General features: G+C 35.3%; 1 protein-coding gene across 4 annotated transcripts in view; it reads right to left on the reverse strand.

Annotated features, from left to right (window-relative positions):
- The window catches only part of TOX (thymocyte selection associated high mobility group box), a 296392-nt gene that overhangs the window by 187106 nt on the left and 92747 nt on the right, over positions 1 to 16539 (reverse strand). For 2 of the 4 annotated variants that reach the window (XM_081071101.1, XM_081071098.1), the window contains exon 2: positions 738 to 779. The exons of the other annotated variants lie outside the window; for them this stretch is intronic. In XM_081071101.1, the coding sequence (XP_080927227.1) occupies positions 738 to 779 (42 nt within the window). The remainder of the gene's footprint in view (positions 1 to 737; positions 780 to 16539) is intronic. 4 annotated transcript variants of the gene reach the window in all.

A 16539-nucleotide genomic window follows, 5' to 3' on the forward strand; every position in this document is an offset into this window, starting at 1 on the left:
CTGAAATCATTCAAGAAATTACATTTAAACCAGGCAATTCAATTATGAAATTTAAAAACCCTTTCTTATCTCATTTGGGTGTGTCTTTCTCTCTCTTTTCCCACTAATCTATCTAGATTCTCTAACCTAGAAAGACAATATGGGCTTGTAATAGAATTATGATAGCAAGCTTAAAACAATCGGTAATTATTGTAGTCTGACACAATAGCAATCTCTGTAACAGTCTCCAAGAAATGAGTCGGCTAAACATCTGCGAGAACTAAGATCATGCTTTATCTGCCTCAATTTATTCACCTCCCATGTGGCAAAAAGGACTCTCCCAGGTTCCCTACATTCAGACTGAGTTTCAAGATTACAACCTTTCAGATGTAGACTGTGTTGCCCATACTTCAAAGAAATAGCAAGAACCACGTGACAGTTGTTTGTCTTCCCTGTCCTAATTCTATACTAATAGTTTTCTTGACTTAAGTAATGCTAGATATTTGTGGTTCAGTTTCGCTTGCTTCTCCTAACACATACCTCCCACCCCGACCCTAAAAAACTGCATGCAGAAACCGGCACACATGTAATGATGGGAAAAGTGACTCTAGCAACTCACTGCTATCAATCGTCAGTTGGGATGGGACTTGAATTGACAGGACTGAGCAAAATTGGGAACAAGGTATTCTGTGCCTTACTCAGTTATGTGATCATACAAGGATACAAATAAATTGCAGTTGTGAGTTTTAATGACAGACCTGAGTCTGAAGATAAAAATATGGACCTCCAGAGACAGGCATCTGTTAATAGAACAAAACAAAACAAAACAAAAGATTAAAAAGTACTATTCTTTTTAATAACTTTGGTCTGCTTTTTTTTGAAATAGTTGTAAGGTCAATCAGATGACAAAATGGTATATGTTGCGCTGTTAGTTGCAAACACACAGACACACACACACAGACACACACACACACACACAGACACATACACACACGCACACACACACACCCCTAATCAAAAGAGACCAGGAAAAATAAGTCATAAAATGCTCATAGTGGAATTACTGTCTTATAAATAAGTAGTTACTTATGACAACTTTCCCTTTATTAGTGAAAATATCTCTCCATTATCAAGGACCTTGACAATGGTACAATTTAAAATACTAAAATATTTTATTTAAAAATGCAGGCATATAATAAAACGAAATGTAAATATTTTAAAATATCTTCTAACCATTTAATATGTACATATTACCAGTTGAATGAAAATGATAGTGCTTTTCTTTTGTTTTACAAGTAAAAAGACAGTAAATAAGCAATAAGATAAATATTGTGAAATAGTCTTTCTTACCAAGAATAAATCAGTCATGAACATTAAGTTGTTTTGTGGCAATATGAATGCACTATAAGTTAAAGTCAATTAAAGCCATTTTTTGATGTTCTTAAATTGCTGGAAATGGTGTCCCAAATGAATGGGGAGAATTACATAGATGTCTACAAATGCTGACAAGGAAAGTTCCATTTTCTCACATATAAACCTGTATTTTCTTGTGTTTTCGAATTTTTAATTTGAGGCCTCTAATTGCATTTTGATAAAACTGACCTGTGCTTTCGTCTTCTCTAAAGAATAAATGGCTTTGATACATTTTAAATAAAAATCAAACTAACCTTCAAAATATTTTACACATTTACATTTTTTCATGAAAATACCGGGGTGCCAAAAAAATGTATACACATGACTCGTATTCATCTTTCATTATTGGTATATATTGAGTATTACAATTTTCATACAGGTTTTTCGTTTCTTAAAATGTGTATACATTTTTTGGCACCCTCTGTAGTTACATTACACTATTAATTATTATGAGTTACTAGGTAACAAAAAATTATTCTATGATTTCAGTATTTTAAAAAAATAACAATTTGCATGGTTATTATTTTCAATGCCTTTTTTTCTATTTGATCACTATATTTATAAGTTATATTCATTGCAATGTTTTTTTTTTCAGATCTAATTGAAGAAAATATTGTGCTACCATGACTTGTCAGCTATGAAGTTTTTATATCCTACTTTTACTCTCTTCTTACCTGAGCCTGAACTATGTGCAAAGATCCACTAGCAATGGGATTTAATGAGTGGCAAGAGGAAGAGGGCGCTTACAGTCGTTAGTTCAGAATTCATGACCGTTATGGAAAAGTACTATACAAGATTTTTTTCAACAGTGAAAGGCAGAAAAAAGATTAAAAAAATGAATGAATAAAATGTTCGGGTTTTCGGATGTTAAATGATTGAAACAGTTTCTATTTAAATGCAAATTTGACTTTTTAAAAGATGGGACTACCAGTAACTGCACCCTAAATGGTAAAATGAAAATCAATTTGAAATATGGGATGAATAAAGGATATGTGGACTTTCCGGGAATAATTTTTTATTATGAAAACCCTGATGCATTTTCCTTTGCTCAATCCATCTTAGACTTTGGACAGCTATGTCTGGGATGAAATGCAAACATTTTTTAATTTGTTTAAGCACAAACATCGTTGGCTCACTAGAAGCTTCCTTGTTCATTCAAATCAGATTTCACAAAATAATGATCAACAGTATGATGTATGTAAAATACAAGACCAAAAATAAGAGTTTAACTGCAGCATTATAATGACCAATCGTCACTACGTGTTTTTTATGATGTTGGGGAAATCACTTTTAAGAAATGGAAATCACTACATTCTATTGATTCAAGAACAGAATCTTCAGACATAAGTCAGCAGAGTTGACACTTTCAAATACATAAAATGTGACATCTGCTCTTACAAATGCACTATACAGGCTGTAAATCATCAAAGAGAAAAACAGTTCAATGTCATTTCAGCCACTGTAAGCTATGGTTTATAACTGAGAGATAAAAATAGTCATACTGTCTCTGTGACATCTAAACCACTTTTCTATTGCAGTAGTCTGTGTTCTAATTTATCTTTGTGGTTGAATAACACACAATCAATTGTAAGCAACTAGTGTAGTTTGATTCCAGTCAATTGCAATTTTCTATAGCTTTATCTTTTTCCCCATTGAGGTGACTTTTAGTAATATCCCCAACATACTATCTCAATTTTGGGGGTTGGTTAAGTACGACAAGCTTTTAGTCATCATTCTAAGGGCTAACATATGGTACTAATTCATACGTGAAACATATTTTAAATAAAATAGAGTCATTAACACTTGTATGCATTATAATAAAGACCTATAATCCAACGGAAAAAATAAATTTTTATTAGGCTTAAAATAAGACCGGTAAGAGCATGGTCTTTGTATAAGATTCCTAGTTCCACCACTTATTAACTATGAAAATTCAAGCAAATTATTTAACATCTATGGGAATCAGGTAATTCACCTGAAAAAAATGGGATATAGATTCCTATCTTTTAGGGGCAGTTTTAAAGATTAAGTGAGACAATGTAAATATCTAATACAGTGCTTGACATATAGGCTAGACAACAGAGTAAATAGTAAAAACTATTATATTAATGTTTTTTTTATTACAATCAATGTTGGTATAATAAAACAGAACACTTTCTGTGGCTACAGTAAATAGCAATGTTTGTTCACTTATTCCAGCATTGAAAGAAAACCAACATAGTAGCCTACACCTGGAATATGTGTGATTATATTTTGATTTTAGTTTTTAAATAATGCTAATATTTAAATACTTTTAGAAATGTACTTTGTGTAATCTTAACATGAAAATAACATAAGTGGTTATTAAAAATTCTATAATGAAAATGATTATAGTAAGTATTACAACCTAAGTACCATGTGTTTAAACATATTGAATAGAGCTAAAAGGAAGATAATACTTTCTATAAATTAATAACAATTGCTGCCAAATGGGGTCCTATACAAATTAGTTAGGATTTTATCACATTTTTGTACTTCTTAAATAATAACATTAACAAACTGGAAACATAAGAATTATCAGAGTAAAATATAGCTAAATAGTTTTACAGTAGAATTTGCTGCAAAACAGTCATACATCACCAAATTTCAATGAATTTTTAAAATAATGAGCATAAAATAATGAGGAAAGATCTGCTAATCAAGCTGGTTTCTAGAATGACAGAGATTGGTCACTGACAACCTTCCTGGAATTGAAACACAGTGTCTTTTATTTCTCTCCACAGTACTGCAGTGAAGCTCAAAGCCCAATCTCGTGGTATCCACCAGCCTCTTGGCTAATGTTGAAAGGAAACTGCTGTCCTGGGTGGATTTAAAGCTATTAGTTTAGCAGTTCTGATGCATTTTCTTTCACAAATCTTTTTATTAGGAAAGCAGCACACCCCAGGGTGTGTGCTTGTCAGACCATTATAGGCACAGCCTTTGGCTGCCCTCCATGCCTCAGTTTGCCAAATGTACATACAGTTATTGTCTAAAGCACTCCCTGTCATATGCTGTTGCTTAAGAGACATTTTGCATGGATTCCAGACCTTCTAATGTTCTAATAAGCAAGCAATGCATTTCTCTTTCATTTGGAATCAAATATTCTCTGAGCATTCATGTTTTTGGTGGTGTCTGGGCTGCTTTTATTTATTTTATTTTATTTTATTTTTTTAAATTTATTTATTGGGGTGACAATTGTTAATGAAATTACATAATTTCAGGTGTACAATTCTGTATTACATCATCTATAAATCCCATTGTGTGTTCACCACCCAGAGTCAGTTCTCCTTCCATCACCATATATTTGATCCCCCTTACCCTCATCTCCCACCCACCACCCGGCCTGCTTTTATTTAATGAAAGAAAACATTTCACATATAACTCCTAAGCTGCTAGGCTTTACACACATATATGGGAACATACACTACGAGATCCCTGAGAAAGAAAAGAAATAGTTTCAGAAAAATCGGATGTTGTTTCACACAACTCACTAGGTCGTATACTGGCTTTTGTTAATAAAGCAACCCTGCAATCCTCTGCCCTGATGGATGTAGGTCCTCCGTTGGAAAAGTAATTGCTTTGTTATTGTGATGGACATTTTCAAGGAAAGGAGAGGTGAAGAAGAGAAAAAGGTGTAATTAGGTATATGCTCATATCTTTTTAATCTGAGTCCTGTAATTCGATCCCCATTGTAAAGGACTGCTAGATCGCAAACTTATCAAGTTCAGGTGTCACTTCTTTTCTATTCTTTATATTTCTCCCAAAGGACTTAATGCGTATGTCACCCTCTAGTAACATTCATTAAATATTGACTTAATACCAGCAACCTTCTTTAAACATAATATTTAACTTGAGCCGCAGGTACTCCACTGGCTTTTACGTACTTCTTGAGACACTAACTTTAAATAACTAATTGTAATACGTTAACTAAAATTTAGAATGAACATGATCCTTTTGTGCATAGACCTCCAGATCAAAAAAATAACTCTCGGAGAAAAGAAAACTCCATGTAATTTAGGTATTTTAGCTGGGTCTTCCAAAGCTTAAGTGACAGTTCCTCCATGAAGTCTCCTACTAGTAAATCCAGAATGCACAGATTTCTTTTTGTTCACTTTCATTAGGCATAATGCTGAATACACATTTGCTGATGAACTGAATTATGTTGGAACTGGGCTGCAACCTCCTGGATTACGAAGGTTCAGAAAAGCTAAAAGGCCCTTAGAAAACCACCCTGAGCCTGACAACCGTGCGTTTGCCAGCCCCATGCATTCTCCCAGTGCCCACAGAACAAACCACTACTTCCCAAGGGTTCTCAGAGCTGTCAGTAATCACCACTGCTCTGCTGCAAAGTATGGAATTGTCATAATCTTTTTTACAATTATTCAACCTTTTTTATTATATGCTGTCATTTGATACAGTTCAATGAAGTTCTTTCTTGAAAAATTAATTTAACCTACTGGAAATATGTCTAAAATTGGTAGAGAAAAAGAGAAGTAGTACAAATAAACAGCAGTGTATGAACTTTTCAGTAGAAGGCAGTATGTCTAACTTTTTTATGTAGCACATAGCAGCTGTATGCTGGTTACTAGAGTTTAAGAACAGAACACCCGAAAGTGTAAACTAAGGACCTATGTTTCAGGGATCTGAAATGTTCAGTTGCAGATAGAAATCAATGAACTCAATTTCAATAATGATATCTGATTAATGTAACTTATTTACTACTAAACCACAATTTCAGAAGGAAGGAAATCTATTGCTGCATGAACAATGGAATCTCCTCCAGTTCTTTCTGGAATACTGTGAAAATATAAAACAATAAATAATAAATAAAAGAAGTGCTGACATTGTTTGGCAAACTTGATTAATCATTCTGTCCATGAAATTGCATCACATGCTGATGTTATTTAAATATTACCTAAAGATATTAAACTATATGGGTAATAACAATGCTGATATATGGGATAATAGCCTCTTGGGAAGTATGTCTAAAAAATTGGAACGTTCTCCATTATAGCACGGATATCCTAAGTGAGGAAAAGATTTCTTTTTTAAGAAGACTCTAGTTACTTTAAATTTGGCATGACTTTTTCCATGCACGTATATTTCACCTGCTTTACTTCCAGTGAACTTAAATTTGAACTCATGATTCTTTGGACATTCAAAATAAAGAAAGCACATTACACATTTTTTTTTCATTTTTATAGATTAAATTATTTCTTCTTACTCTTCTCAGGGTCTTTTGTCAAACAGCTTTAATTGGAGTGGTTTTCATTTTCTCAGGTCAACTGGTAAAAGACTGGTTAAATTATTTGTGCATTTGTTTGAATGAGAGGATTATGCTATATCCAGATTTACAAGTTATCTTAATTGCCCATATTTTGAGGCTAATTTATTGGTAGAATGAAATATCTTGAAATTGTACAGGTTTAAATTGCTGCTTGTGTGACAAGATTATTAATGGATAAATAAGAAACAGTGGGAGTTCCTCTGAATGTACCTACCTTTAAATAAGGGGGAAAAAATCTGTGCTCACTCAAACCATGCCCCATCAGAGAGGCTGTGGGGCTGCCCATTTGTTATTATCTGCTAGGCCTTCCCTAAGCCTTGAAAGGAGACTGGCCCCCATGGCAGACCACGTCAAGGTTACCTCTCCTTCATCTGAAGGCGGGTCCTTCTACACACAATCACATTTCCGCTGACCAAGAGTCATTGCTCTAGAAATCACACGAGATCTAGTGATCAGTCATAAGTCCTGCAGAGTTCAATGGGAATGAAACATTCAAAGAGAAGTCTCTCAGTGTGATGGCCTCCTCAAGGCAGGAAAATTTCTCGTGGTGGCTGTTGAGTGACATTTTTCCCTGGAAAACTCATGGACAAATCACCCTGTCAAACTATAAAAATGGCCTCAAATGTGGCCATCAATAAGTTAATTTCTTAACAGAATTTGAAACAATTTTTGATACAATATTACAAATATTCAGTCAACTTGGTTTAAAGCTATAAACAATGCTTTTTCTTACGGAGCACAAAGGGAGGAATGGAGTCAGGAAGATTTCAGTGGATAATACACTCTAGTTTTTTCATTTGGCTTAAATTTTGTTTTGTTTTTCTTCCCTCCCTCCATTTAGACCTTTCTCCCTCCCTCCCTTTCTCCTTTCTTTCCTTCCTTCCTCCCTTCCCCCACATTCTCCCACTTTCTCTCTCTCTCCCTTCCTCTTTCTTTCTCCCTTCCTTTCTTTCTTCCTTCCTCTCTTCTCTCTTTCCTTCCTTCCTTTCTTTCCCTCCTCGTTCCCTCCCTCCCTCCCTCTCTCCCCCTCTGTTCTTTAGTCTTTCCTTTCTTCCTTCCTCTTTCTCTTCCTCCTTCCTTTCTTCATTCATTCTTTCCTTCCTTCTTTTCCTTATTCTTTCTTTCTTAATGAGTACAAACCCTCTAGGAAGATCCATTCTCATGTCGCATCTTGTATTCTCCTGGTTCTCCTATCTCCTCTTTTCTTTCCCATCCCTTTCTCTCTTCCACACTCTACTTGTTTCTTTTTCTTCACTCCTCCATAAGGTAGAGGATTTTCTTGTAGAACCCTCTCTTTTCCACCACAAGCTTGGGTCACTATTTCAGAGTAATCAAATAAAAAGTGGGCATCTCCTAGTTCTGTAGCTTCTGCTGCCATTTAATCTCACCTGCAACATTGCAATAGCAAAGCGAGATGTGAAATAAACAAGAAATATGCAAATGAAATATTATTAAAACATCCAACCAGCTATCAGTGATTTGTAATCCAGTTTGAAATAAACATGGAAGAAGAATAGGATGTTTTCTTTAAATTTGGAGGTTTGTTTGAATTGGAAGATTGAGGAGGTATAGAACTTCCATCAGAATTACACTCATGACTAAAAATGATCTGTAAGTTTATCTCTAAGTTACAAAATTCTGTAGAATTTATGAGTATTGGCTCTAGAGCTTGGCCTGGGTTTACTTTTGAGTTCTTCCACTTAAGTAATCATGAAAACTTGGGCACATTACTTAAAATCTGAAAGCCTAAGTTTTCTCATAGATAAAATGGTAATTAATCAAAATATTATTGCAAATATTAAATGTCATAGTACAAATGCAATACTTAGTAAGTTGCCTTATACTTAAAAAATACATCACGAATGTTAGCAATTATCATAACCATTATTATTACATTTTAAAGAGACTGTCAAGGAAGAATTTAAAAATTGGAAAAGATAGTTGAAGTAGGAACTGTTGACAAGATGATATTAAAATATTGCATATAATTTTAAAAATGAAGAGGTCAATCAAAATTGAAATGCAAAATTTGCCAAGGTTTTCTTTACAATAACCCACCATAGTCATACTGGATTCCACTACAGTGCAATGAGTTTTGATAGGATTGTGATCCCAGCTGTGAGACTATGAAAACCATTTAACTTTTCTGACTCTGGGTCCTCACAGCCCTCTTCAACACAACTGGGATAATAATGCCGACCACATAGTGTTATTATAAAGATCAACCACAATAATGTATTTTAACAATGCTTTATAACGAGCCTATGCTATCATCCCCACCCGCTGCAGTAAAGGAACACAAGTGTATTTCCTCCTATAGTTACAACTGCTATTAAAAAACAAATGGGAGTTAAGGGAAAGGATCATTAGGGGTTTTCACTAAGGATCATTGTGCATGTCATCTCCATCGGACTCCTGATAAAGTCCAGGTGGCTGGAATGTGTGCCCATTTGCATAACTGAATCATAATCTTAACAGTCGTTATAGTAAGAAAGGGTGTTCTCATTACTGCTTTCTGAAATGAAATAAAGCCAGCACTTCTAGGAAAAGAAGTTGCCTGGATAAAGAAAGCACTCATGGAAAACCATGAAGCTAATTTCAGATATATTGTATTTTAGATCTCTTTTCACTTGGCTCATGGAACATGTCAGGATGGACAATTACACATAATTTATCTAAAGAACATAAAGATGCAGGTAGTAACTGGACATTATTTAACAAAAGCCAATATAACAAAGAGACCAAGGATTAGCCTGCCACCAATGTGATTTCAATCCATCAAAGACTCTTTCTCTTGGAGGAAATCCTATTTATTTCTATTCTATCTCCTCAGCACAATGAGCAGCTTTTCCTGTGGAATCCCTACTCCCCAAGATGCAGCCTCAACCAGGAAAGTCTGCTGAAAACAACTTTGAGTCACCCAGCAGGAACTACCACCCCAGGCATGAGCTCTCTCTCTAACTGAGAAGCTTTAAGGAAGGGAGAAAGAAGGATTTTTGTTTATGTTTTTTTGTTGTTATTTTGCTTTTTGTTTTTTTAGAGCTTAAGCTTTCTAGATGTGGCAGTCTCAGTTGGCAAAACTCAGTAAAATCTTTTTTCATGTGTCCTGAAATCTCTGTATTTGTTCATCACATTTTTCTTTCAAACTAGGCTAACTTTGGGCTGCAGGGTAAATAACCCTTTCACTCATTTTCTGGAATTTTGATCAAGGTATTTAAACTCTCCCCTCACCCCTTGTCAATTTCCTAATTGCTACGACGATGATGATGATGATGATGATGATGATGATGATGATGGTGATGATGCCACCTCTCTTTTGGGTTTACTTGAAGATTAAGTGAGATTACATGTGAAAGCTCTTATCCTGGGGCCTGGTACATAATAACTCAAACGCCTTACCTTCTCTCCTGCCACCTCTGCTCTGGGTCCTATAGTACCTGCTTTCTCTTGTAAACAGTGATTCAACATGCAACCCAATACTGCTGCTTAAAGAAACACATTCTCTGCATATGGTGGGGACAAAAATGCTACAAGAGGAATTCATTAAATGTCAAGGTGAGGTTTGACACACAAATTTAAGTGGCAGGGAACTCAATTCCAATGTGGCCTAATTATAAAAAGTTTGAATCATTCCTGAATCAAGCAAAGCCACCTTGGTATCACTGGACCCTCCTCCTCCCTGTGACCCTGGCCTCTTGTCAACAAAATGCAATCAACCTTTTGTTTCTTTAGTGTAGCTATAGGATAAATGCATAAATGACCTAGAATCCTACTCTAAAGATTAGGAATTTAATGGTGAATTAAACCAATAACCAACCTGACATTTGGATTAACGACAATGGGTGAACCTTTGATTATTAGTAGTTTAGAACCAGAATTGGATCCTATGTTTGGGGAAGGAATGGGGGTAACTGATGGAATGAGCATTTCAGCGATAAATTTGGGGCATACTCGAAATATTGGAAGGGGGTATTAGGGAGAAGGAACTAGGCAAGGGAGGCCCAAGGTAGTGGGATATTTAAGGAACGTGATTTAAGAGATGTTGTCCTTCACCACCCCACAAACGGACAGGGACCCACGAGAACTTGACCTGGGCTGACAAGAAGGTTCAAACTCAAAGCACAGATCTCTCACAAAATAAAATTTTTTCTTGGAAAACTAATTAATATCCAATCTAACGGCAGAATCAGGGTATTGTTTTCATTCTAGAAAAGAGTCCTGGAAGTATGACTAATGGAATAAAATTAGGAAATTAATTTATATTAATTTTATCTTTCATTAATAAAATAGTGATCATGGTCAAAGCCAATTTTTTAAAGAATTATCTTTTTGCAAATATCTCACTTTCTATTTGAACTCAAAAACGATTGAATCATAGGGACATAAGGGAGCTTGTCTCTCAGCATTATACAGAAGGAATTGGAGACACAGAGAGTGAAATGACTAGGCCATGCACTCAGCTGGCAGGCAGAAACCAGCAGAGACCTCTCCTTCCCAAGCAGTGTGCTCCTGCTGCACCCACATCTGTTCCCACAGGTTAAAACATACCCTAAAATAAACTGAGTCAGGAAATACTTAGGTGATGAATAAATTAAACTTGTGGTTAATACCATGACATACAGTCCTTTGTAATATGCCGGCAACCTATTCCTGTTGGTGCTTGAAGCTTACAACTAACAGCTCACGGTTACATATTTCTTCATGCAACTGTGGGTAGAGCAATATTTTCTCAATTCTAGGATATCTGGCCGGCCACGAGGTGAGACTATCCCATACCATAGACCTGCTCTTCTTTATGTGGATAGTATACTCCCTGCTCGCAGGACAATGCTCCCTTCCTAGAGTTTAGTCTAATAGAACTGTTAAACAATAGCCAGTGTTAGATTTTGTCACACGGGGCTACTATCAAATACACAATGGACTCTGGCCATAAGTCGTAAGTAGGAAGTTTCAGATTTTTGTTCAAGAAATCATTCCATAATCTTAAATTCTGTAAGTTTTAAGTTCTAACTCTCAGATAGGCTTGCATGAGGCATAACTATTCATGTGCTGAGCACATTCTGCCCTTAGTTTTTCCCATCTGAACTTAACTGTGACTAGAAACACTTTTTTATTTAATTCAATTTAGTTAAGCAGATTGAGCAAGAAAAATGAAGTCATGTTGTTTCCTTCTGTCTACTTTTGATTAGAAAGTTAAGAAGCATTTTATAAAATAACTGTGCCTCTCTTCTGAGAGTTAGTATAATATTAAAACACCTTGCCAAGTCCTGTAGGAATCTTTTTCTAAAACCCATTATCCCAAAGTGAGTCGTGCCGTGAGCTACATGGTTTTATTATAGGGGTGGTCGGGAGAGGAAGGAAATTGTCATTGTTTTAGAAAAGAAACTGTAGTCATTCAGCATACTTAGAGAGTACTATTTATTATTAATGTATAAAACTATTATTGGTATATTGAAAACAAGTCTTTTATACAATGGTGAAGTCGACAATACGTAATTATTCTGTGGGGTATATAAGAAATTAATAAATGAGTTCAGAAAAAAATGATAGGAGTAGCTAAAACTTTGCTTTACAAAAGTTCCTTTAAATCTAGATGCTATCGAAAGGTTAACATGGCACGCCTCCTTGTAATATCGCCAAATTCATTTTCTCTTTCATCACTGGTCATTTGAAAATTTCCTGTCATCTATTTTCATACTGAGAGTTGAGTGTTTCTTTTTAATTCTCCAAGTCTCTGGAAGAGAGGAGGAATCAAGCCTATGTTGATATGTGGCATCTACACCGTAGCTGGAAACACTTCCTATTTCCAGACAAAGCAATCCAAATTCAAGCTACTGTTTTGTCAAAATTTGTGAAGAGGAGATAGAAAAATATACTGAGAGAAATGCTGACGACCTGCTCAAAGCCTAAACATCTTTATTGCAAGGACAGTGACAAATTGAGAGCAGTTAAGAGTCATCTGGAGTATCAAAATTTCATTCCACTACTGTGTTTACTTTTAGCATTGATTATTATTCAATGGGTACCCCTAGAATAATGGTGGTGTGAATTATGCATAGCAGAATGGAATGGGGGAATGGTGTTTATAAGTCTAAATTTACAAACACCAGAGAAATTAGTAATACTGCAGTTATCAAAGGAAACAGGTCTAATTAAAGAAATAACTGCTACAAAACCATATGCAACTCCAACCACAAAAAAGACAATTCAAGTTTAATGAATGCCTTTAATATTAATTACAGAATTCTTAACAATACGTTGGGACAGCTCTCTTGGAGAATTCAGCTTACTGTTTAACAGTTTCTGACTAATTTTATTAACCTGTACATCTGAGAGGATCAACCCCCTCTGGGTTTAATTAGAAGAAAATTCAATTTAAATCTAAATGTCAACAGTGGTTACTAATTATGGCAGGGCCCTGGACGGGACAGCAAGCCTGTAATCAGGCAGTTCCCTGGTAACAATTAACACTTTCTTTCAGAGTTATGAGTGCATTAGGATATTTTAAAATAAATACGATTCAGCACAGGACACTGCTAATATCATGAGCCCCTACTGCTAGGTGCAGACATGCAGAAGAAGATGCCAAATTAAATTACAGAGATTTCTCAAACATATAGCTGAATAATAAGCAGCTACAAAACTAGGTCAGGGTCGAAAAGCTAGAGCTGCATGCCCCTCCCCCAACATGCAAAATAAATATACCCACTATCTCTGAATAGAAATCATTCTTTTGTTATGCCCTTTGTCAAGAATACATTATTGCAAAATGATATTTATTTCCACAATCTTCACAGCTGTGAGCACGACTGAATTAATCTTTCTAGAACTGATTTCATTTGCAATTTCATGATTATGATTATAAAATGTAAATGTATTACTTAAAAAAGAAATGATTATAGAAGACATAGATAAAAAAAGACAGTTCTTTATCTATTGGTTTGCTTTGCTCAATACTAATGAAATAAATAGCTGACTTACCCTGAAATAAAAACAAACAGTATAAAAATGATTGCAAAAATGTGAAATGAAAGCTAGGAAGACAATAAAAAATCAACTCTTTTAATGTAACACATACAGTGATTAGGTGGCTCAAAGAAGTATCAGGACGTGCAAATTTTTTCATGGTGAGGCTAAGCTTTAATGGTTTAGTCATTTGAGATTTTTCTATTGCTGCCATTCTTTAAATGTTAGCGTTAAAGATAATACAGAAAATACTTGGGTACTACTCTTTTTTTTCTTCCAGCGTTCAGTTTTATGCTCTTAAAAGATAATCTCTAACAGCCCATTTTCAGACTGTTTAATATTGATGACCTAAATAACAAATTAGTTTAAAGAAATCCATATTTATAAGACTTCAATTTTTAGTGGAATTCAATCACTAAACAGGTCTCCTCTTTTTGAAATATATTGCTTCTCATAATCAATAATTAAGTCCCTACTATGTGCAAAGAATTATTGGATGCCAGGGTATACACAAGAATTTAAAGACAAACATCACAGGTTCAATTATTGCAGGTTATAAATAACAAAGTCAGGGTTTTTTGTGTTTTGGTTTTTTTTGCAATAACCAGGGCAAAATAAGCCATTTATTTTATGCAGTAACTTCACTTACATAACTCATTTTCCCCCTATACTAGAGCAATCCATTTTTTAAAGATATCGATTTAATTTTTCCCATTTAAATTGCAACTCATAAATACAGTAAAGCATATTTAGTATACACTGCATTAAATATATTCAAGTGTCAAATGCCTATTTCCAGAAAGACCACTGATAACTGTGGATCAACTAAAAAATGAATGTCAATAGATGGTCCTATATGCACTTATGCTCATAATAGTTGCAATTGCATCTTTAAATAAATATTAACATGTAAAACTGCTATTTATCACATCAACTCAAACAACAGAGATCACGTTTCTATACCAGGAATGCACTGGTTAGCTTTCAGCATTTGCTTACAATCACAAAGCAAAACGCAGGCACTGTCACAAGACATTTATTGTATTCAACTGAATCCAAACTAGCTGCAGAGGAAAAGGCCATTTAAGCTTATGTGACAAAATAAGCTATGTGTATATGAATAAATTATTTTTTACTGTATGATTCCTACCCATTTGCTTTACTTGTCTAAGATTCTGAGTTTTCAATAAAATATTTCTACTTATGACTTTTATAGCTTTGTAGAGTGTGAGTCTGGCAGAGCTTTCGGTTCATTCTCCCAATCCAAATATTATCTATCACCTCGTCTATCATGAAGGTTAATAACTCTTGGCTGAAGATGTCTGTATTGCTTCTTTACTGTTCACAGCCATAGACACTTCCATTGGCATGGGAGGCGTCCTTCCTCCTTGAAGAGTCCACATTTCACCTCTGGGAGGCATGATGCCTCCACCAGGCGTCTACCGACAGTAGCCTAGCTTTCACCAAGCAATCACAAGCCTGGCATCATTACATTCTGCAAGGAAGCCTTTAGTAGGCTGTAAGAAACATATGCCGCTTGGCGTTGTCTTGTTGCTTAGGAATTCCATGTTTAAATGAAATTTGCAGAGGCCAATCCTATGGAAATCATGCCTTGATTTTCTTTTTCCTCTCTGTCTTTCTCTCCTTTCTTCCCTCCCTACCTCTCTTCCTCCTGTCCTGCTCCTTCCTCTCTTCCTTCCTTCTTTCCTTCCTTCCTTCCTTCTTCCTTCCTTCCTTCCTTCCTTCCTTCCTTCCTTCCTTCCTTCCTTCCTTCCTTCCTTCCTTCCTTCCTTTTCTTCCTCTCTCTTTAAATAGCATCAGGCCTCAGAGATTTTCACTAACTCCTTCAGCTTCCTCCGATATTTTTCAAAATGCTACCTGAGGCACCCTATCACCCCCGAGGGGAGACAGGGTAACTAACAAGTGTATCTCGCTGGTTAATTATAAAGCTTGGAGGTCTGTTTTAAACTAGTAGTTAATGACTCGTTTGTCCTTTGCTGAGGACACCTTGAGATAATTTCCATACACATTCCATTATTAGACACCTGTTAGGTGCTGGATATCTCAGAAGAAACATGTTCTTTAAAAGGAGGTCAAAGGACTAAATAAGAACATTGAAATTAACTACATGATAGACTATATATATACAATAAGATATGTTTTTTCACACCAGTTTTAAACTGTAATTTACCAGATAATATTATTCTGAATATTGTATTACAATCTCAGAACAGGTGTTTAGAGCTATTTTCCTACACTTTTAAATGTTAACTCTTTCTCCCTGCTTAACTGAAGCTTTAGCTCAGATCTTTTGATAACAAAACGGAAGTTCTAAAACCACAGCTCAATAATAAGGTGAATGGAAAAACAGTTGGTTTCCGTCTCTCTCAACTGCTTACCTTTATGTGTTCAAGTCAAAAAGAGAAAGAGAGAGTGTATGTTCTCCACTGTACCAACAACCACAATGGCAAACGATACATACAAAGCACTATTTTGTACTCCCTATTGTCATAAGTCTTTTTTCATCTTAAGAAAAATCTAATTTGTATTTTAATTTAAAGCCATAAGTGTCAAGCAAAGACTGATTGGATTCATAATGCCACACTGTTCAACAAAATATTTTCAACCATTAAAATGGTAAAAATGGAAGGAAATTAAGTTTTATTTTATATCTGATGGCATATTATGGTAGTGTCACAGCAACTTCTCAGGGAAGCAGACTTGATCATTCTGTGGACAAGGGACCAGGTAAGAAAGGAATTATCCTGTGGCCAAAGTGGGTGTGCCATTGGCATCAGGGAATTAGGAAAGTTCTGAGGAATTGCTCCCCATGTTCGACCCCCTACTTGGTGCCCTGGCCTTTGGGTTTAATGATT

The sequence above is a fragment of the Rhinolophus hipposideros genome (assembly GCF_964194185.1).
Source record: "Rhinolophus hipposideros genome assembly, chromosome: 13".
NCBI classification, from domain to species: Eukaryota; Metazoa; Chordata; class Mammalia; order Chiroptera; family Rhinolophidae; genus Rhinolophus; species Rhinolophus hipposideros.